General features: G+C 35.4%; 1 protein-coding gene across 1 annotated transcript in view; it reads right to left on the bottom strand.

Annotated features, from left to right (window-relative positions):
* LOC136036693 (mediator of RNA polymerase II transcription subunit 23-like) overlaps window positions 1-15,383 on the bottom strand; it is a 120,880-nt gene that overhangs the window by 51,445 nt on the left and 54,052 nt on the right. Inside the window, exons 12-13 of the mRNA XM_065719007.1 lie at window positions 13,791-13,965; window positions 12,275-12,441 (exon numbers count right to left, since the gene is read on the bottom strand). Coding sequence (XP_065575079.1) covers window positions 12,275-12,441; window positions 13,791-13,965 — 342 coding nt within the window. The remainder of the gene's footprint in view (window positions 1-12,274; window positions 12,442-13,790; window positions 13,966-15,383) is intronic.

Here is a 15,383-nt window from a genome sequence, read left to right as displayed (position 1 = left end):
AGCTTAACATTCAGGGTCTTTCCTCGTCAATAGATAATTTAAGACAAATAGTTTCGGATGGACAGCCTGATGTTGTTGGTTTGTGCGAGACATTTTTGGATTCTGGCAATGAAATGCTATTGGATATCCATGGCTACAAAATGGAACATATAAACCGCTGCAAGATGGCTAAAGGAGGTCTTGCCATGTATATATCTAGTAATTTGCATTATTGCTTACGGGATGACTTATCAAGGAATTTTGAAGGTATTTTTGAGTCACAATTTATAGAAATTAGAGTTAATGGTATTGATCTAATCATAGGCAATATTTATCGTTCTCCTAGTGGCGCGGTTTCGTTGTTTCTTCGGAATCTTGAGGAAATACTTGACATAATATTGAAACGTCCGTGTCAGTTAATCATAATGGGTGACTTTAATATAAATTTGATGGATTCAAATTCTTCGGCTTCAGTTGATTTTCTTTCAACCATGCTTGCCGCAGGAACTCTACCAACTACATCCATCCCCACACGAGTAACTAATGTTACAGCTTCTTTGATTGACAATATCTTCTCTACGCTTTGCTTGAAGAAAAACTCAATTTTAGTTACTGATATCTCCGATCATTTTCCCATATATTCCCGGTTCAGTTTTAATCGGGGAAGGAATAACCGGACTCAAGTGTTTGATTCCTATTCTATTAGGTTTGGTGAGAATGAGTTATCTCTTCTTGGCTCTAAATTAGCAAAAAATTCGTGGAGCTTATTTGATAATGACAAGGATTTTTCTTGTTTATTTGAGTCGTTTTATGGAACCATAAAAGAGGCTATTCTTAACATTTGTAAAGTACCACCTTCTAATCGCAGGTCTAAAAGGATTATTCCTCTAAACCCATGGATGACATCCGGACTTCTCAAAAGCTGGAGAAGGAAAAATAATCTCTGGAGGTATTATAAATGCGATACACTTTCAACGAGTGCTATTCGTCTTTGTCAATTCAAGATTTACCGGAATATATATAATTCCTTGTGTAGGAAAGCCAAATCTCTATATTATCTAAATAATTTTGCTGCGTGTAATAAGGATATTCGTAAAACTTGGAAGGTAATAAATTCGGTGCTTAAACCTGGTTCTCAATATAGCTCTTTACCTATGAGTTTGGTCATTGGTGATGAGACTGTAGAGGGTGAGCTTAATGTCCAAGAAGCATTTACTTCATTTTTCGCTAGTATTGGTAATAATGTCACTTCCACAGCTACTTTATCTCGGTCTAAGTCGGACTTTAGATCTTACCTCGGGCCATCTTGTGTTAAGTCTATGTTTCTAGAGCCAGTACCAGAAATTGAAATTACTAAAATTGTTAATGGCTTGAAAGAATCATCTTCATCTGGGCCAGTTTCTATTCCTACTAAGGTAGTTAAATCTATTCTTCCTTCAATAGTTGTGCCTCTTACAAAACTTGTTAATCGTTCATTTAAATATGGGGGTTTTCCAGATCCTCTCAAGCGTGCTCGGATTATTGTTCTGTATAAAGGTGGACCAAGAAATGATCCAGCAAATTATCGACCAATTTCAGTTTTATCAGTATTTAGTAAAATCTTCGAAAAGGCTATGCTTTCTCGTCTGCTTAAATTTCTAAAATCTAAAGAGTTTCTTCATGATTTTCAATTTGGTTTCCGAATGAAGCACTCCACTGAGCATGCCTGTATGACCCTTTTGAATTTTATACATTCTGAATTGGATTCGGGATTAATTCCGGCTGCTATATTCCTGGATATTCGCAAGGCATTCGATTCCTTAACCCATGAAATTCTTCTATCGAAGATGTCTCATTTTGGCATTAGGGGTAATGTATTTTCTTGGTTTCAATCTTATTTGGATGATAGGTTAATTTCTGTCAATCCACAATTTAATTTCTGTCAACCACAAGTGAATTTTGGCGTCCCTCAGGGATCAGTTTTATGGCCAGTGCTATTTTTGATTTATATAAATGATCTTTTTTACGCAGTAAAAAAGCAGAAACCTATTCATTGCTGTAGACTCTGTCATCCTAAACCTTCCCTTGCCCATAGTGCCAGCTATAGTTCGCCATCTTCTGATGCCCTTGTTTGTTTTGCTGATGATAGCACACTCGGCACTTCGGGGAACTGTGAATCCGAGCTTCGATTAAACTTGGAATACTTGTTTGAGAGAGTAATTTCATGGCTTGATGCTAATTTTCTTACCCCAAATTATTCAAAATCCAATTTTTTGATATTTTCGCATGTTTCTCAGATTTATCCCAAGTTATCAGAAATTCATCAGCCAAATGGGATAATTCACAGATCTAAAGATCGATATGTTCGTTTTTTGGGCATTCTTGTTGATGAAAACTTGTCTTTCAAGCGTCACATTGATTTGATTAAAATGAAGATATGCAGGAGTCTCGGTATTTTAAGAAAACTCAAACATATTTTCCCTGGATCAATTTTGGAAATCCTTTTTCACTCCTTGATCCGATCTTACGTTTCCTACTGTCCAATAGTATGGATGTCAACCTTTCCTTCACTGTTAAAACCACTTTCTAAGGTTTATAATAAAGCTAGAAACCTCATTAAGGAAACTAACCGTTCAAGAGTTATCCCATTACTTGATCTCGAGTCACTGTATATTCTTTCGTGTGCATGTTTTACTTTTTCTCAGCTTCATGGTGACCTCCCCCGTCCCCTAAGTGTTCAGCCATCTTTCACCTCTGATCAGAATAATTATAATCTTCGCAATACCGAAAATCATATTCAAGTTCCTTTTACTCCTTGTGTAAGGTCAGACTTTAATCCTTTAATTGCGAGTTATATTGTATGGAATAAGTTGCCCGAATCAGCTCGAAGGTGCCACTCATTCGGTTTGTTCAAAAAAATTATTAAAAATTCATTGGCTTCATAGAAATTATTTTATCTCTTTTTATGTGTGTATATGCGTGTATGTATGCATATATATTTCCTTATTATTTCATTGGAGTCTATTTTATCTACAGATCTACATAATTAATTTAGTCTATTCAATCTATTAGTCTATTTAGTTTTGTTTTCTATAGTTTTTCATTTTATTTATATTTTCCTCTCTTCTCCTTTTTGCTCTTCTCTCTGTGAGTAAGTGATTATTTTTTTTTCTTCTCTGAGTAAGTGGCTCGTTCATTTTCCCCTTTTTTACAGGCCAAAGAGCCTTTGGGGAAATAGTAAAATGTAATATTGTATGTGTGTTTCGTGATGAATAAATCTTATCTTATCTTATTAAATATTTGACCAAAGAATTAAATTTAATTAAGTAAATTAAGTTAATTGAGTTAGTTGATTAAGCTATTTTAGCTAATTAGTCAACTAACACATAAGTCCGTTAAATCAATAGGTTAAATTAATTAGCAGTCAATTTGCTTAAACATTAAATTTGAACAGTCAATTTTATCGACAGTTGTAATACTATCACATTGAAAGCCTCGTGAGTTCCACAGGGTTGCATACTATTTGCTTAGGTGTTGTTTTCCTTTACATTTTTTTTTTAATTCAATTTTTTCTACATTAAGGCTTTTCTTTTAAACATATTTTCTAGGTTTCTGAGTTTTTGGTAACACCGTGGATTAATCTCTGTTTGGCCATAGGAGTTCCTCGGTTCGATTCTAGCTGCCAAAGAGCGCGCAGGGAAGAGAGTCTGTCGGTTAAATTAAATCCCAAGAAACGTCTATGGATCCCCTATGCACCAAAAATGGCCCAGGAGGAAAAGTTTCGTTATTATTATTGCAATTTCCATTATTGTTATTATCATTATTATCTCTCTGTATATCTGTATATCTATAAATCTAAAAATGACACTTAGCACGACTCCATATAAGAACACGTGTAGCGTATTTATCTTTCAAACAGTTCGTGGTAACGAACTGTAGTAAGGAGCGACTCGGCTCAATAGTAACCAAAACTCTAAAAATAGAATTTTGATGCCAATACATACATCAAAAGAATCGCATTTTAATGCTGATTTTAAATATATAAGTTTCATCAAGTTTAGTCTTACCCATCAAATGTTACGAGCCTGAGAAAATTTGCGTTATTTTAGAAAATAGGGGGAAACGCCCCCTAGAAGTCATAGAATCTTTACGAAAATCACACCATCAGATTCACCGTATCAGAGAACCCTACTGTAGAAGTTTCAAGCTCCTATCTACAAAAATGTGGAATTTTGTATTTTTTGCCAGAAGGCAGATCACGGATGCGTGTTTATTTGTTTTTTTGTTTTTTTTTTTCTTTTTCCCAGGGGTGATCGTATCGACCCAGTTGTCCTAGAATGTTGCAAGAGGGCTCATTTTAACGGAAATGAAAAGTTCTAGTGCCCTTTTTAAGTGACCAAAAAAATTGGAGGGCACCTAGGCCCCCTCCCACGCTAATTATTTTACCAAAGTCAACGGATCAAAATTCTGAGATAGCCATTTTTATTCAGCGTAGTCGAAAAACCTTATAACTATGTCTTTGGGGACGACTTACTCCCCCACAGTCCCCCCGGGAGGGGCAACAAGTTACAAACTTTGACCAGTGCTTACATATAGTAATGGTTATTGGGAAGTGTACAGGCGTTTTCAGGAGGATTTTTCTGGTTGGGGGAGGGGTTGAGAAGAGGGGGATATGCTGGGGGAACTTTCCATCGATAGTTTGTCATGGCGGAAGAAAATCTCCATGAAGGGAGCGCAGGATTTACTAGCATTATTTAAAAAAAAATGAAAAAATAAATATGAAAAAGTTCTTTCAGCTGGAAGTAAGGAGCAGCATTAAAACTTAAAACAAACAGAAATTATTACCCATTTGAGGGGCTCACCTCCTCTTAATACCTCCCTCTTTACGCTAAAGTATTTTTAGTAATTTCAACTATTTATTCTGCAGCTTTTGTGATTCTGGGGTCATTCTTAATGAATTGGGACAAAATTTAAGCTTTAATGTAGAGCGAGGATCTGACAAGGGGGAACCCCCTCATATATGTAATAAAAATATGAGAATACAAAAGTTCTTTACTTAAGCTAATTTATAAGTTACGTAAATCTTTTACTAATAAAAATATTCGTAAAAAATCAAAAATTCTAGTTGCCTTTTTAATTAACCAAAAAACCGGAGGGCAACAAGGCTTCCTCCCCCACTCTTTTTTTCTCAAAATCATTCGATCAAAATTATGAGAAAGCCATTTAGCAAAAAAAAAAAAATGCAAATTTTGTTTTAATTATTCCTCTGCGGAGAGCCAAAATCAAAACATGCTTTGATTCAAAAACGTCCAGAAATTAAATAAAAAAAACAAGTTTTTTTAACTGAAAGTAAGGAGCGACATTAAAACTTAAAACGACCAGAAATTACTTCGTATATGAAAGAGGCTGCTTCCTCATCAACGCCCCGCTCTTTATGCTAAAGTTTTTTACTGTTTTAAAAAGAAGAATTGAGAGAAAGAGTCAAACTTTAGCGTAAAGAGCGAGGCGTTGATGAGGAAGCAGCCTCTTTCAGATACGAAGTAATTTCTGGTCGTTTTAAGTTTTAATGTCGCTCCTTACTTTCAGTTAAAAAAACTTGTTCTTTTTATTTAATACTATCCTTAGCTTAGCCTCGTTTCTCGGGGATTTGATGCTTAAGATTTGCCAAAGACAGATTGCCAAGATTCGGCAGATTTCCAAAGATTGTTCTTGTCGCCCAACGACTTGGAGCCAAACGAAAAGCCGGTCGTCCCCGAATGGGGTGGGACGATGTCGTAAGGAAAGATCTAAGGGAAATTGCAGCTCCTTGGAAGAGTGTAAAGAGGGAAGTTTTGAATAGATTGGGATGGAGGAGCATTGTGCGTGGCTGTGTTGGCCTCGAACGGTTTGCTGTTGCAGAGAGTTGTAACTAGTAGTAGTAGTACTTTTTTTCAATTACTATTTATTTGAATACATGTTGATTTTTAATTCATTACACGTTATTTATGTCATTGTGTTTGTATGTATCTTGGGAGTTAAACAACGAAGATGCATTTTATTTTGTTTTTGTTTCATTAACTGTTTTTACTTCGTTATTTTATTTCATCTCCTTTTCTTTGTTTCTTTGTTCTTTTTTCTATTTTCTAATTTTGTCATCATCATTATTAATATTGAACTGTGAGCCTATTATTGTTGAAATTTGTACCATTAAATTCACGAATTTGGCACTACTTACAAGGTTTGTTTTATTGTGGCCACGGATTTCACTAACAAGCGTTTGTTTGTAGAGTTCATGACTTGCTGTATTTTCGATTACGTATCCCTTTATGAATTTGATTTAAAAACTTTTTCAACAAAACAAGTCTTTCAAAAAAAAGAAAAGAGCTCCACTAAGCCAAAAATGAGCTAGAAAAAGTCAAATAAACACCCAAGCGTAAAACTACCACAAAGCATCATAAATAAATAAATGAAAATCAAAACGAACAGAAATTACAATAGATAACTGGAAAAAAACAATTGATCGTGGATTGTCAGTTTAATATACATATGGTGATATTTATTTCGGTACTTGTGTATCATTCAGAACACACTCAAAAAGTGAAGTTAGGTTCTTTCGTGAAACAAACTACGATGCGAAAATCCGGTTTCATAGCCACAAACACAGAACTCAATTTAGTTTGCAACGCATAGTGATAGAAGATAGTGTCTGAAGATGGATTTTGAAATGAAGATTTGGGATTTGCCAACGACTGAAAAAAGAGGCAATCATGCTTAGTAGAGTACATGTGGCGGGCGGCAGTAAAGGCAGAAGGAAGACCTCTTTTTAACACGATTCTTAACGACATTTCTGCGCTCTGGGTATATAATTCTAAGTTGTAATTTTGCAATTTTCCTAATAAAGTATTATATTTTCATCATATTTTTTTTATTTCATTATCTTTATCAAACGTTTGGGCTACATATTTGTACATTAGGGGTGGGGGTGCATTATATCAAATACCTAACTTAACCTAACCAACCGCCTCTATATATAAAATATTTAATTAAAATGTACCTGCATCGTAGTTTGTTTCACAAAAGAACCTAACTTCACTTACTGAGTGTACTCTGAATAATACACAATTACCATTATTCTTAAAGTTATAACAATTTTTTATTTATTAAGTAAAAAAAGTGAAAACATTTTAAATATATCTTGTGTTCAGTTAAATGCAAATTATGTTCTGATCTTGAGAAGGCATGGGGGTTGTCAGCCCTACTTATGTTAGAATTTGCTCGTTTTGAGTTTGACTCGGTTATTTATTGTGATTTCTATTCGTTCTGAGTTTCATTTATTTATTGATGTGGTGCTCTGTGGTAGTTTTATTTTTGGGAGGTTATTTGACTTTATTTCGGCTCATTTCCAGCTAAGTGGAGCTCTTTACTTTTTTTAAGAGCTTGTTTTGTGAAAAATTTAATTAATAACTGATCGTTTTTATTGACATAGTCTTTTTCATAAAAAACATAATATTTTATCCTGACGTGAATAGTATTGTTTAATTAAAGTTTATACCTCCTCAAGTTGACCTGCAAAATAAAACTTACTATCATTCCCAAAAAATTCTATCCGTACTCTTTGACAACCTGGATATACTTACACACTTTTGATTTATTCAAATTGTAAGAGCAGAAGTAGTTATAGTAGTAGCTCTGGAAGTATCCAATTAATACCCCCAGTCGTTCTTGATACATTTCTGAGGTTTCTTGTTGGAAGCCATGCACACAGTGCCTTTTGATTTAGTTTTAAAGTAACATTTAGTTTTAAAGCATAATGGGTCATTTGCATAACTGTGGTGGATTGACATACCCCATATCTCTAGAGAAATAACTGCTGGACTGTTCTACTATTCTGAACAAAATGGCTGTCTCAAAATTTTGCTTGGATGTGTTTGGAAAAACAATGGGCTTGACAGGAGGGCTGCTTGTCCTCCAATCTCTTTTTTACTCTTAAAAATGTCACTAAAACTTTTAATCTTGAATCAAATTAGCTCCTTTAGAAGTTTCTATAATACTTCTAGCTATTATAAAGCAGCGCTGCCTATGATATTGCTAATATAACCTGATCAAAGCCTGCATGCATATCGGCTTTTTATTTAATTGAAACTCCCCTAAACGCTTCCTAAAAGTTTCACCTTAATACCCATTGCGTCATTAGTTAGACTAACTGTGTTGGTAGTGTTAATAGTATACGTATTGCCTTTCGATGATTGGAACATCATTCTCATCAAGTCCTGGAAGTTTTAACTTAATACAAGTAGCCGTTGCTATGACAGAGCTGATATATCCTTTCGATAAATTGTATATTTATATTCTTTTGTGATTTTAATCTTAATGCTCTTAGCCTGAGAAGAAATTGCAATAGAGGTAGTAGTTGAAGTAGCAGCAGTCTCTTTCAGCATTTTTTGAAAGCTCCAACTGAATACTCAAATCCATTCTTGAGATACGCTTTTTTGACGATCTGTATGCACATAGTGTCTTCTGATTTTGTTTAATATACCCCACAATATTTTAAATGTAGTGCTGTCCGTAGGAGTAGTAATGGAAGCAGTAGTAGTGGTGATAGTTGTAGTGGTACTAAAAGTAGCGTACACAAATTACCTTTGGTCAATTGATCCTCTCCCTTATCATTTCCTGAAAGTTCTAAATTAATATGCTCAGTCATTCCTGAGTTACGTCCTTTTGACAGCCCGTATAGACATAACGTGTTTTGATTTAGTTTAACACTCCCCTTAACCTTCTCTGAAAGTCTCACCAGAATGCCCTTTGTCTTTTAGGAAAGTAATAGTCAAACGTGCATATTTTTCTCAACATCATATACTATATGCAGACAGCGAATGAATTGCCTGACGAATAGACCTTGTTATGGGGGTTGCGAGGGGGTTGATACCCCTAACGGCATAATTAAAGATTCTTTCAACTATGTTAAAGAAAATAAACGTTTCAAAATTTTGACAACCCTTGCCCACAGGTTCTGAGGGGCTGTTTCAACCCCAAAGGCCTTTTTCGTAAGATCTTTAGACTATTTTGAACAAAACGGATATCTCAAAACTTCTATCGGATACATTTGGGGAAAAGAGCACATGGGGTGTTGCCCTCCTATAATTTATTGACTCTTAAAGAGGAAGCTAGAACTTCTGATATCTAACTGAATGAGCCACATCCGTAGTTTATACGACTACCCTTTCCATAAAAAATTTAAATTTTAACAATGGACAACTAGTATAAATTATAGACCTTGCCCCAAGGATCGTGGGGATAATGTCATCCCCAAGAACATAATTACTAGACCCTTCAAATATGTTTAACAAAATGGCTATCTCCAAATTGGATATGTTTGGGACAACCATAGGCGCGGGGGGGGGTGGTTGCCCTCCAATCACTTTCGATTATTAAAAGGGGCACTAGAACTTTCAATTCCCAATTTTTAGAACTCCAAATTTTATACAACCATCCTTTCCATAAGAAAACTTGTATGGCCCCGGGGCATAGCTTACAACCCTTGCCCTTAGAGCTCTGGGGGGAGTGGGTGCAATCTTCAACGACATAATTACTAGACCTTTCAACAACAATGAACAAAAATGAACAATGAACAAAATCTCCAGATTTTGGTTGGATGTATTTGGGGAAAAGACAGGCGTCGGGGTGGGGAGGCAGGTTATCCTCCAGTCACTTTCGACAATTAAAAAGAGCAACAGAACTTGTAATTTCCAATCAAATGAGCCCCTTTCGAAGTTTCTACGACAACACCTTCTTTACTAAGTACCCTTGTCTAGCCCCCCCCCTCCCTAAATAAAAAGAAGAGAATAATACATTATTCCCGAATCACTTTACATTTTGATCTTTGGACAGTCTTTTGAACAAAGGGCTATCTAAAAATTTCTATCAGATATATTTCGGGAAAATACGACATGTGGGGAGGTAGCTGCCCTCCGATCACTTTGACTCTTAAAAAGGGTAGTAGAACTTCTGATTACAAGCCCAATGAGCCCTTTTGAAGATTATACGACCACCCTTTCTATAAAGAAATCTTATTTAATCCCAGGGCATTATTTACAACCCTTGCCCTGAGAGCTGTGGGGCGCTGCCATCCTCCAAGACATAAAGTCTCCGGACCTTTGAACAACGTTGAACAAAATGGTTATCTCAGGATTTTGATTGGATGTGTTAGGGGAAGTAATGAACGTGGAGGAGGGGGGACTGGTTGCCCTCCAATCACTTTTGATTATTAAAAACGACACAAGCTCTTTCAATTTCAAATCAAATGAGCCTCACTCAAGGTTTCTTTGACAACTCCTTCTTTAGGAAGTGCCCTGGTTTAAAAGAAAAAAAATACATTGTGCCCTATGATATAGCGCTGCCTATGATACAATGCGTAATCACAAGAACGGGAAATAGCACAAAATAAACTCGCAATAGAGGGTTTGATTAGTGTTAGCAAATACTATTCAATTTAAAGAATTACTAAAAAACAAGAATTCAATTTAATTGATTTCAGTTCGACCAATGGTCTGCGTCGCGCAGGTCCTGATTCGATTCGATAATTTCCTGATTCGATAATCAGGAGATCGAGAGACATAATTTCCGGACCTTTCACCTATGTTGAACAAAATGGCTATCTAAAAATTTTGATTGGATGTGTTTGTGGAAATGATGGACGTGGGAGGGAAGGGGGCTGGTTGCCCTCCAATCACTTTCGACCATTAAAAGCACACTGGCCCTTTCAATTTCCAATCAAATGAGCCTATTTCGAAATTTCTACAACAACTCCTTTTATACGAAGAGCCCTGGTCTAAAAGAAAAAAAAAGTAATACATTGTGCGCTCTTTACTTAGGCAGCGCTATTGCGCTGCCTATGATACAATTTGTAATCACAAGGACGGGAAATACTACAGAGAAAACTCGCAATAGAGGTATTGATTAGTGTTTGCAAACACAGTACAGTTTAAAGAATTACTAAAATGAAAGAATTCGATTTAATTGATTTCAATTTGACCAATGGTCTGCGTCACGCAGGTACCGATCTCCTGATTCAATGCCTTCGGCCGGGAGTGCAATGCGTGGTTGGGATAAATTATCCGACGCTTCCCGTGTTTTCCCCCCAGATTTCTACAGGTACCCATTTAGAGCTGGGTCAACTCTGGCTGAGCTTACAGGGTCATACCATCGTCCTTGCTCCAAACCAAATAACCAGCGACACCATTATTCGATCCCCTGATCTCAGGCTTTCAATTCTGGAGCTCTAGCCACTAGGCTCGGACGGCTCAGCCAAAAATTAAACAACCAAAAAAAAAAAAAAAAAAAGACCAACAATATAGTTCCTTTTTCATGCCCATGTTCATCGCTCAAAGGCACGGAGGCCTTCAAGCCGTGGCTAGAGTTTGAGCGTTGCTGCTCTAGCGGTAACCCTCCGCTACGCATGTACCAACAATATATTTCCTTTTTTCATGTCAAACTCCATCAGGCCCATGTTCACTGCTTAAGGCACGGATGCTTAAAGCTGTTGAATGTTTAGCCTATTTCTCTAGCGGTAACCAATCGCTAACCGTATACCAACAATATAGTCTTTTTTTTCACGCCCATGTTCATTGCTCAGAGGCACGGATGCCTGATGCCGTGGCTCGTTTAGACCATTGCTCTAAACAAGCCACGAACCAAGGTTTTGAAAATTCTTTAAATGAACTAATAAATACTAGACAGTCAGACCTTCATCTCATCTGGCCTATGCCCGCCGCTTAAAGTATGGATATATTGACAATATCTTCCAATATAGAGGCAAATTTTGGCTAGAATATAGGCAATTTGGACTATATATAAACAATTTGCCTTCGTCAGTTATAATCGACAATTGTCAATTTGGCAATTATAATTGCCAAAAAGGCAAGGTAGAACCTCCAAAAGGTTGAACCCACCGTGAATTAGTATGAGAGGGTTGACTCTAGTTCAGCATTGTGGAGTGACATGCATGAGAGGAAAATTTTCAATTAAGTCAACCTGCGTGTGTTCCCCAGGGAGAACCTCCAACAGGTACGACTCTAGTTCGGCATTGTGAAGGGACACACATGCACGGAGAGGTGTAGCATAACTGGGAGACAGTAACAACGGCAATCAAAGGGGTAAAATTAACCTTGACTGGGCTACCCACTTAATTGGACAATCTGTCTTGGCTTTTTTCTACAATTGGCCATGACTTTGACTTTTCCCACAACTATTCCCTTTTTTTAAATTAAAAAAAAAATCAAACATTTCACCGAAACTGAACATAAATAACATATATTAATGGCATACATAATAAACGCACCTGTGATGTTGATGGTACGAGCCAGGGTAAGAATAAAAGCTCTATTCAATTCTTCGGATTCTTTCCAAACAAATGACTTTGGGTCACTCAAAAGTCTTGTCAAATGGGGTTGTTGAAATTCAGCACTTCCCAATCCCATTATTAATCGAAGGGCGGCGTTTTCAATGCTGTAAAATAAAATGAGTTGACAAGATTTTTTGTCAAAAAAAGCTTACTGAACTATGAATCAATTGGTACACAGTAAAAATACACAGTTTCAACACTTTTTAGGTATTCTCTAAGCATAGACATCTTTTGCCCTGACAAGTGCCGTGATGATGATAGGCTGGGTAGAAAAGACTGCAGCTATTCTGGTGTTACGAGATGTTTTAAGGTGTCCACTCTGGCATAAGCTCCTTCCCTTGTCCCTATTCCCGGAAAATAAACCCTATTTCCACGGCGTCTAGTGGCGTTGGGGTAGACTTTTCACGAGTTCGCCTAGCCAGAGCCATGATCTAAAAATTTAAACGTGGTGCACATTTTACTTAAATAAAGAACTGTGAATTTGTCATCCACAGCATTCATAAAATTATGCTTGTATGATAAATAGTTAGATAGCAATAGGTAGCTGACTGAAAGCGCGCCCCAAGTTTAAACCTTTAGAAAATTTTTACAATTTTGAGGAGTTTACATCATTCAATATATTCCAAAATTTTGAAGTATGCATTGGTGATTTCTCTTTTCATTATATATCGAAAGTATTCTTTAAAACCAAAAAATTAATTTTCCCCTTTTTAGTTCATTTGTAAAACGCAATTTATTTAAAAAAAATATAACATTTTTATTTTTATCTTTCGAGTTAGTATTGTGTTCAGTCTGAAAATAAACGATTAAGTCATATTGATTTCATTATAAATATTCCTTATAGAGCACTTCTGAGTTAATTTTATCTTATTACTAATCTAGGGCACTTGAGTTTACACGGGAGTTTAACTAGGAATAACCAGGCAACACCACCTTGCTTAACAATATTAGACACATAAATGTCCCATACAAGTTCATTTAAATTATTAATCCCTAAGTAGGATTGGGAGGGCAGAGTAAGGGATGAGGATTTAAATATTGATGAGTGATGGATATTGGATTTGTTATTACATTTTTTTATTTTATATTTTCATTTATCTATTATTGTTTTTAATAATTCAATTGTTTTCACTTGTTTTTACGATAGAATTAATAATTATTTGATTTAATGTTTAAGTAGTTATGTGCACTACCACCTGACAGCAAACCCTCATAGGTCTTTCCGCAACCCAAAATTGCTGTTTTTTATTTATTTATTTGTGAATATAAAAAATAAAAATTTGAAATCAAACTTGAATTATGACTTTTACACCGATAAAAATCTTGTCAGACGGCATTCAACAATAAAGACGAAGGGAAATTTTGAATGAATTAAAGGCAAGGATATTAGATTTGGTTGTATTCACATGCAATATTAAACGATGAACATAAAGCAACAAAGATTAAATCTTACCATAGATTAAGCTGTGTTTGGTTCGACTGGACTACTTCTGAAAGACCATGCAAATGTGAGAGAAGTTGTACCCTGTATTGCGGTAGTACATGGTGCAGTCTGTAGCTAAACATTTCGAGCAGGGTGTGAAGAATTACCCAGGCCTGGGGTTTGAAAACAGAAGGAAGAAGCTGACCTTAAATAAAATACATACTAAGTAGCCTACACCATCTTATCTATGCACAGACACCCTATTCCTTAAGAGGTGGGTGATGGCTCAGGATTTTCACATGAGAGAAAGGGACATCACACAGGACAAACATAAATTACATACCTATATTCTCGGATTCTTGCACATTCTAGTTAAATTGTTTTACATAATTTTCATGCCGAGGGAGGGGGGATGAATTCCAACATAATGACAAAATTTTATTCCTTTTCCCTGGGTGCAGGAATTTTGACAACTGGTTACTTACAATTGTAAAACCTATTATCCTATAGAGTAATCTTATATATTAATATTTCATATTAAAGTAAAACAGTTCAAAATAGGGATGAAACCTTTTTATTGACAGTGAACAGATATAAAATTTAACTGGATATTTCGAACACATATACAGTGTTCATCATCAGCAGTAAAACCAAAAGACATGAATAAAAACAAACAAATTTTTTTTTCATCCCTATTTTGAACCGCTTTACTTTCGTCATGGAAAGGCAGTGTGGTCTTCGAATTATCTACGTCAAATATTTCATATTTATATGAATAATTATATATATTAATATTTCACATTTGAAGGTACGCTAAGAAAAACAAACTCCGACAATTATCCAAAAGAATACAAATAACGAATAATTATTTCTAAAAGTTTTCATAAACTAGTCCATTTATCTGCATCTGACGACACCCGTTGCTATGATTATACTTTACTACGCATTTTAACATAGCTTTTATTATTAAATTTCACTTTTGGGCTTAATATTTTATTTTATTTGACTTCACAATATTTCGAGTTATTTTTTGTTTTTGTTTTTTTTTAGATAAGAGTTCTGTTATATCGTGGTAGACCTTTCCAGAAACTTGCATTTCCACTGATAATTAAGAAGGCAGATCAACATATAGACACAGAAGACTTTTGCAATAAAGTATTCAGTGGCTTCGCTTTTTGAAGAAAAAGATTAGCTGCTTTAAAACTTACTGATATTTTTACTAATTATCAACCTTATAAAGGTTATAATTTAGCAGGAATCTATTAAAAGTTACGAGATCATCTATTTTATACTTGAAAGCATTTGTGCATTTCTATCCAGTATAAGAGAATGTCAGAAAGCCTAATTCTGGTTAAGCTCCTTCGTGTGGATAGTTCCCCGTTATTCCTCCCCCCCCCCCGACCTATTATCAGAAATAATCCACAACTCTAATATTCTCAATTTATGACATATAGTGTGGTCAAAAATTATTTCCATCTAAGAAGCTCACATTAAGCTTTATTCCTACAACTTTTTTATTATTATTATTATTATTATTGTTATTTATTTGAAAACCCGTCATACCAAAAAAAAAAAAAAAAAAAAAAAAAAAAAAAAAAAAAAAAAAAAAAAAAAAAAAAAAAC

The sequence above is a fragment of the Artemia franciscana genome, chromosome 15, assembly GCF_032884065.1.
Source record: "Artemia franciscana chromosome 15, ASM3288406v1, whole genome shotgun sequence".
NCBI lineage: Eukaryota > Metazoa > Arthropoda > Branchiopoda > Anostraca > Artemiidae > Artemia > Artemia franciscana.
The sequence above is the reverse complement of the archived record's forward strand: the minus strand, read 5'-3'. Positions and strand labels throughout refer to the sequence as shown.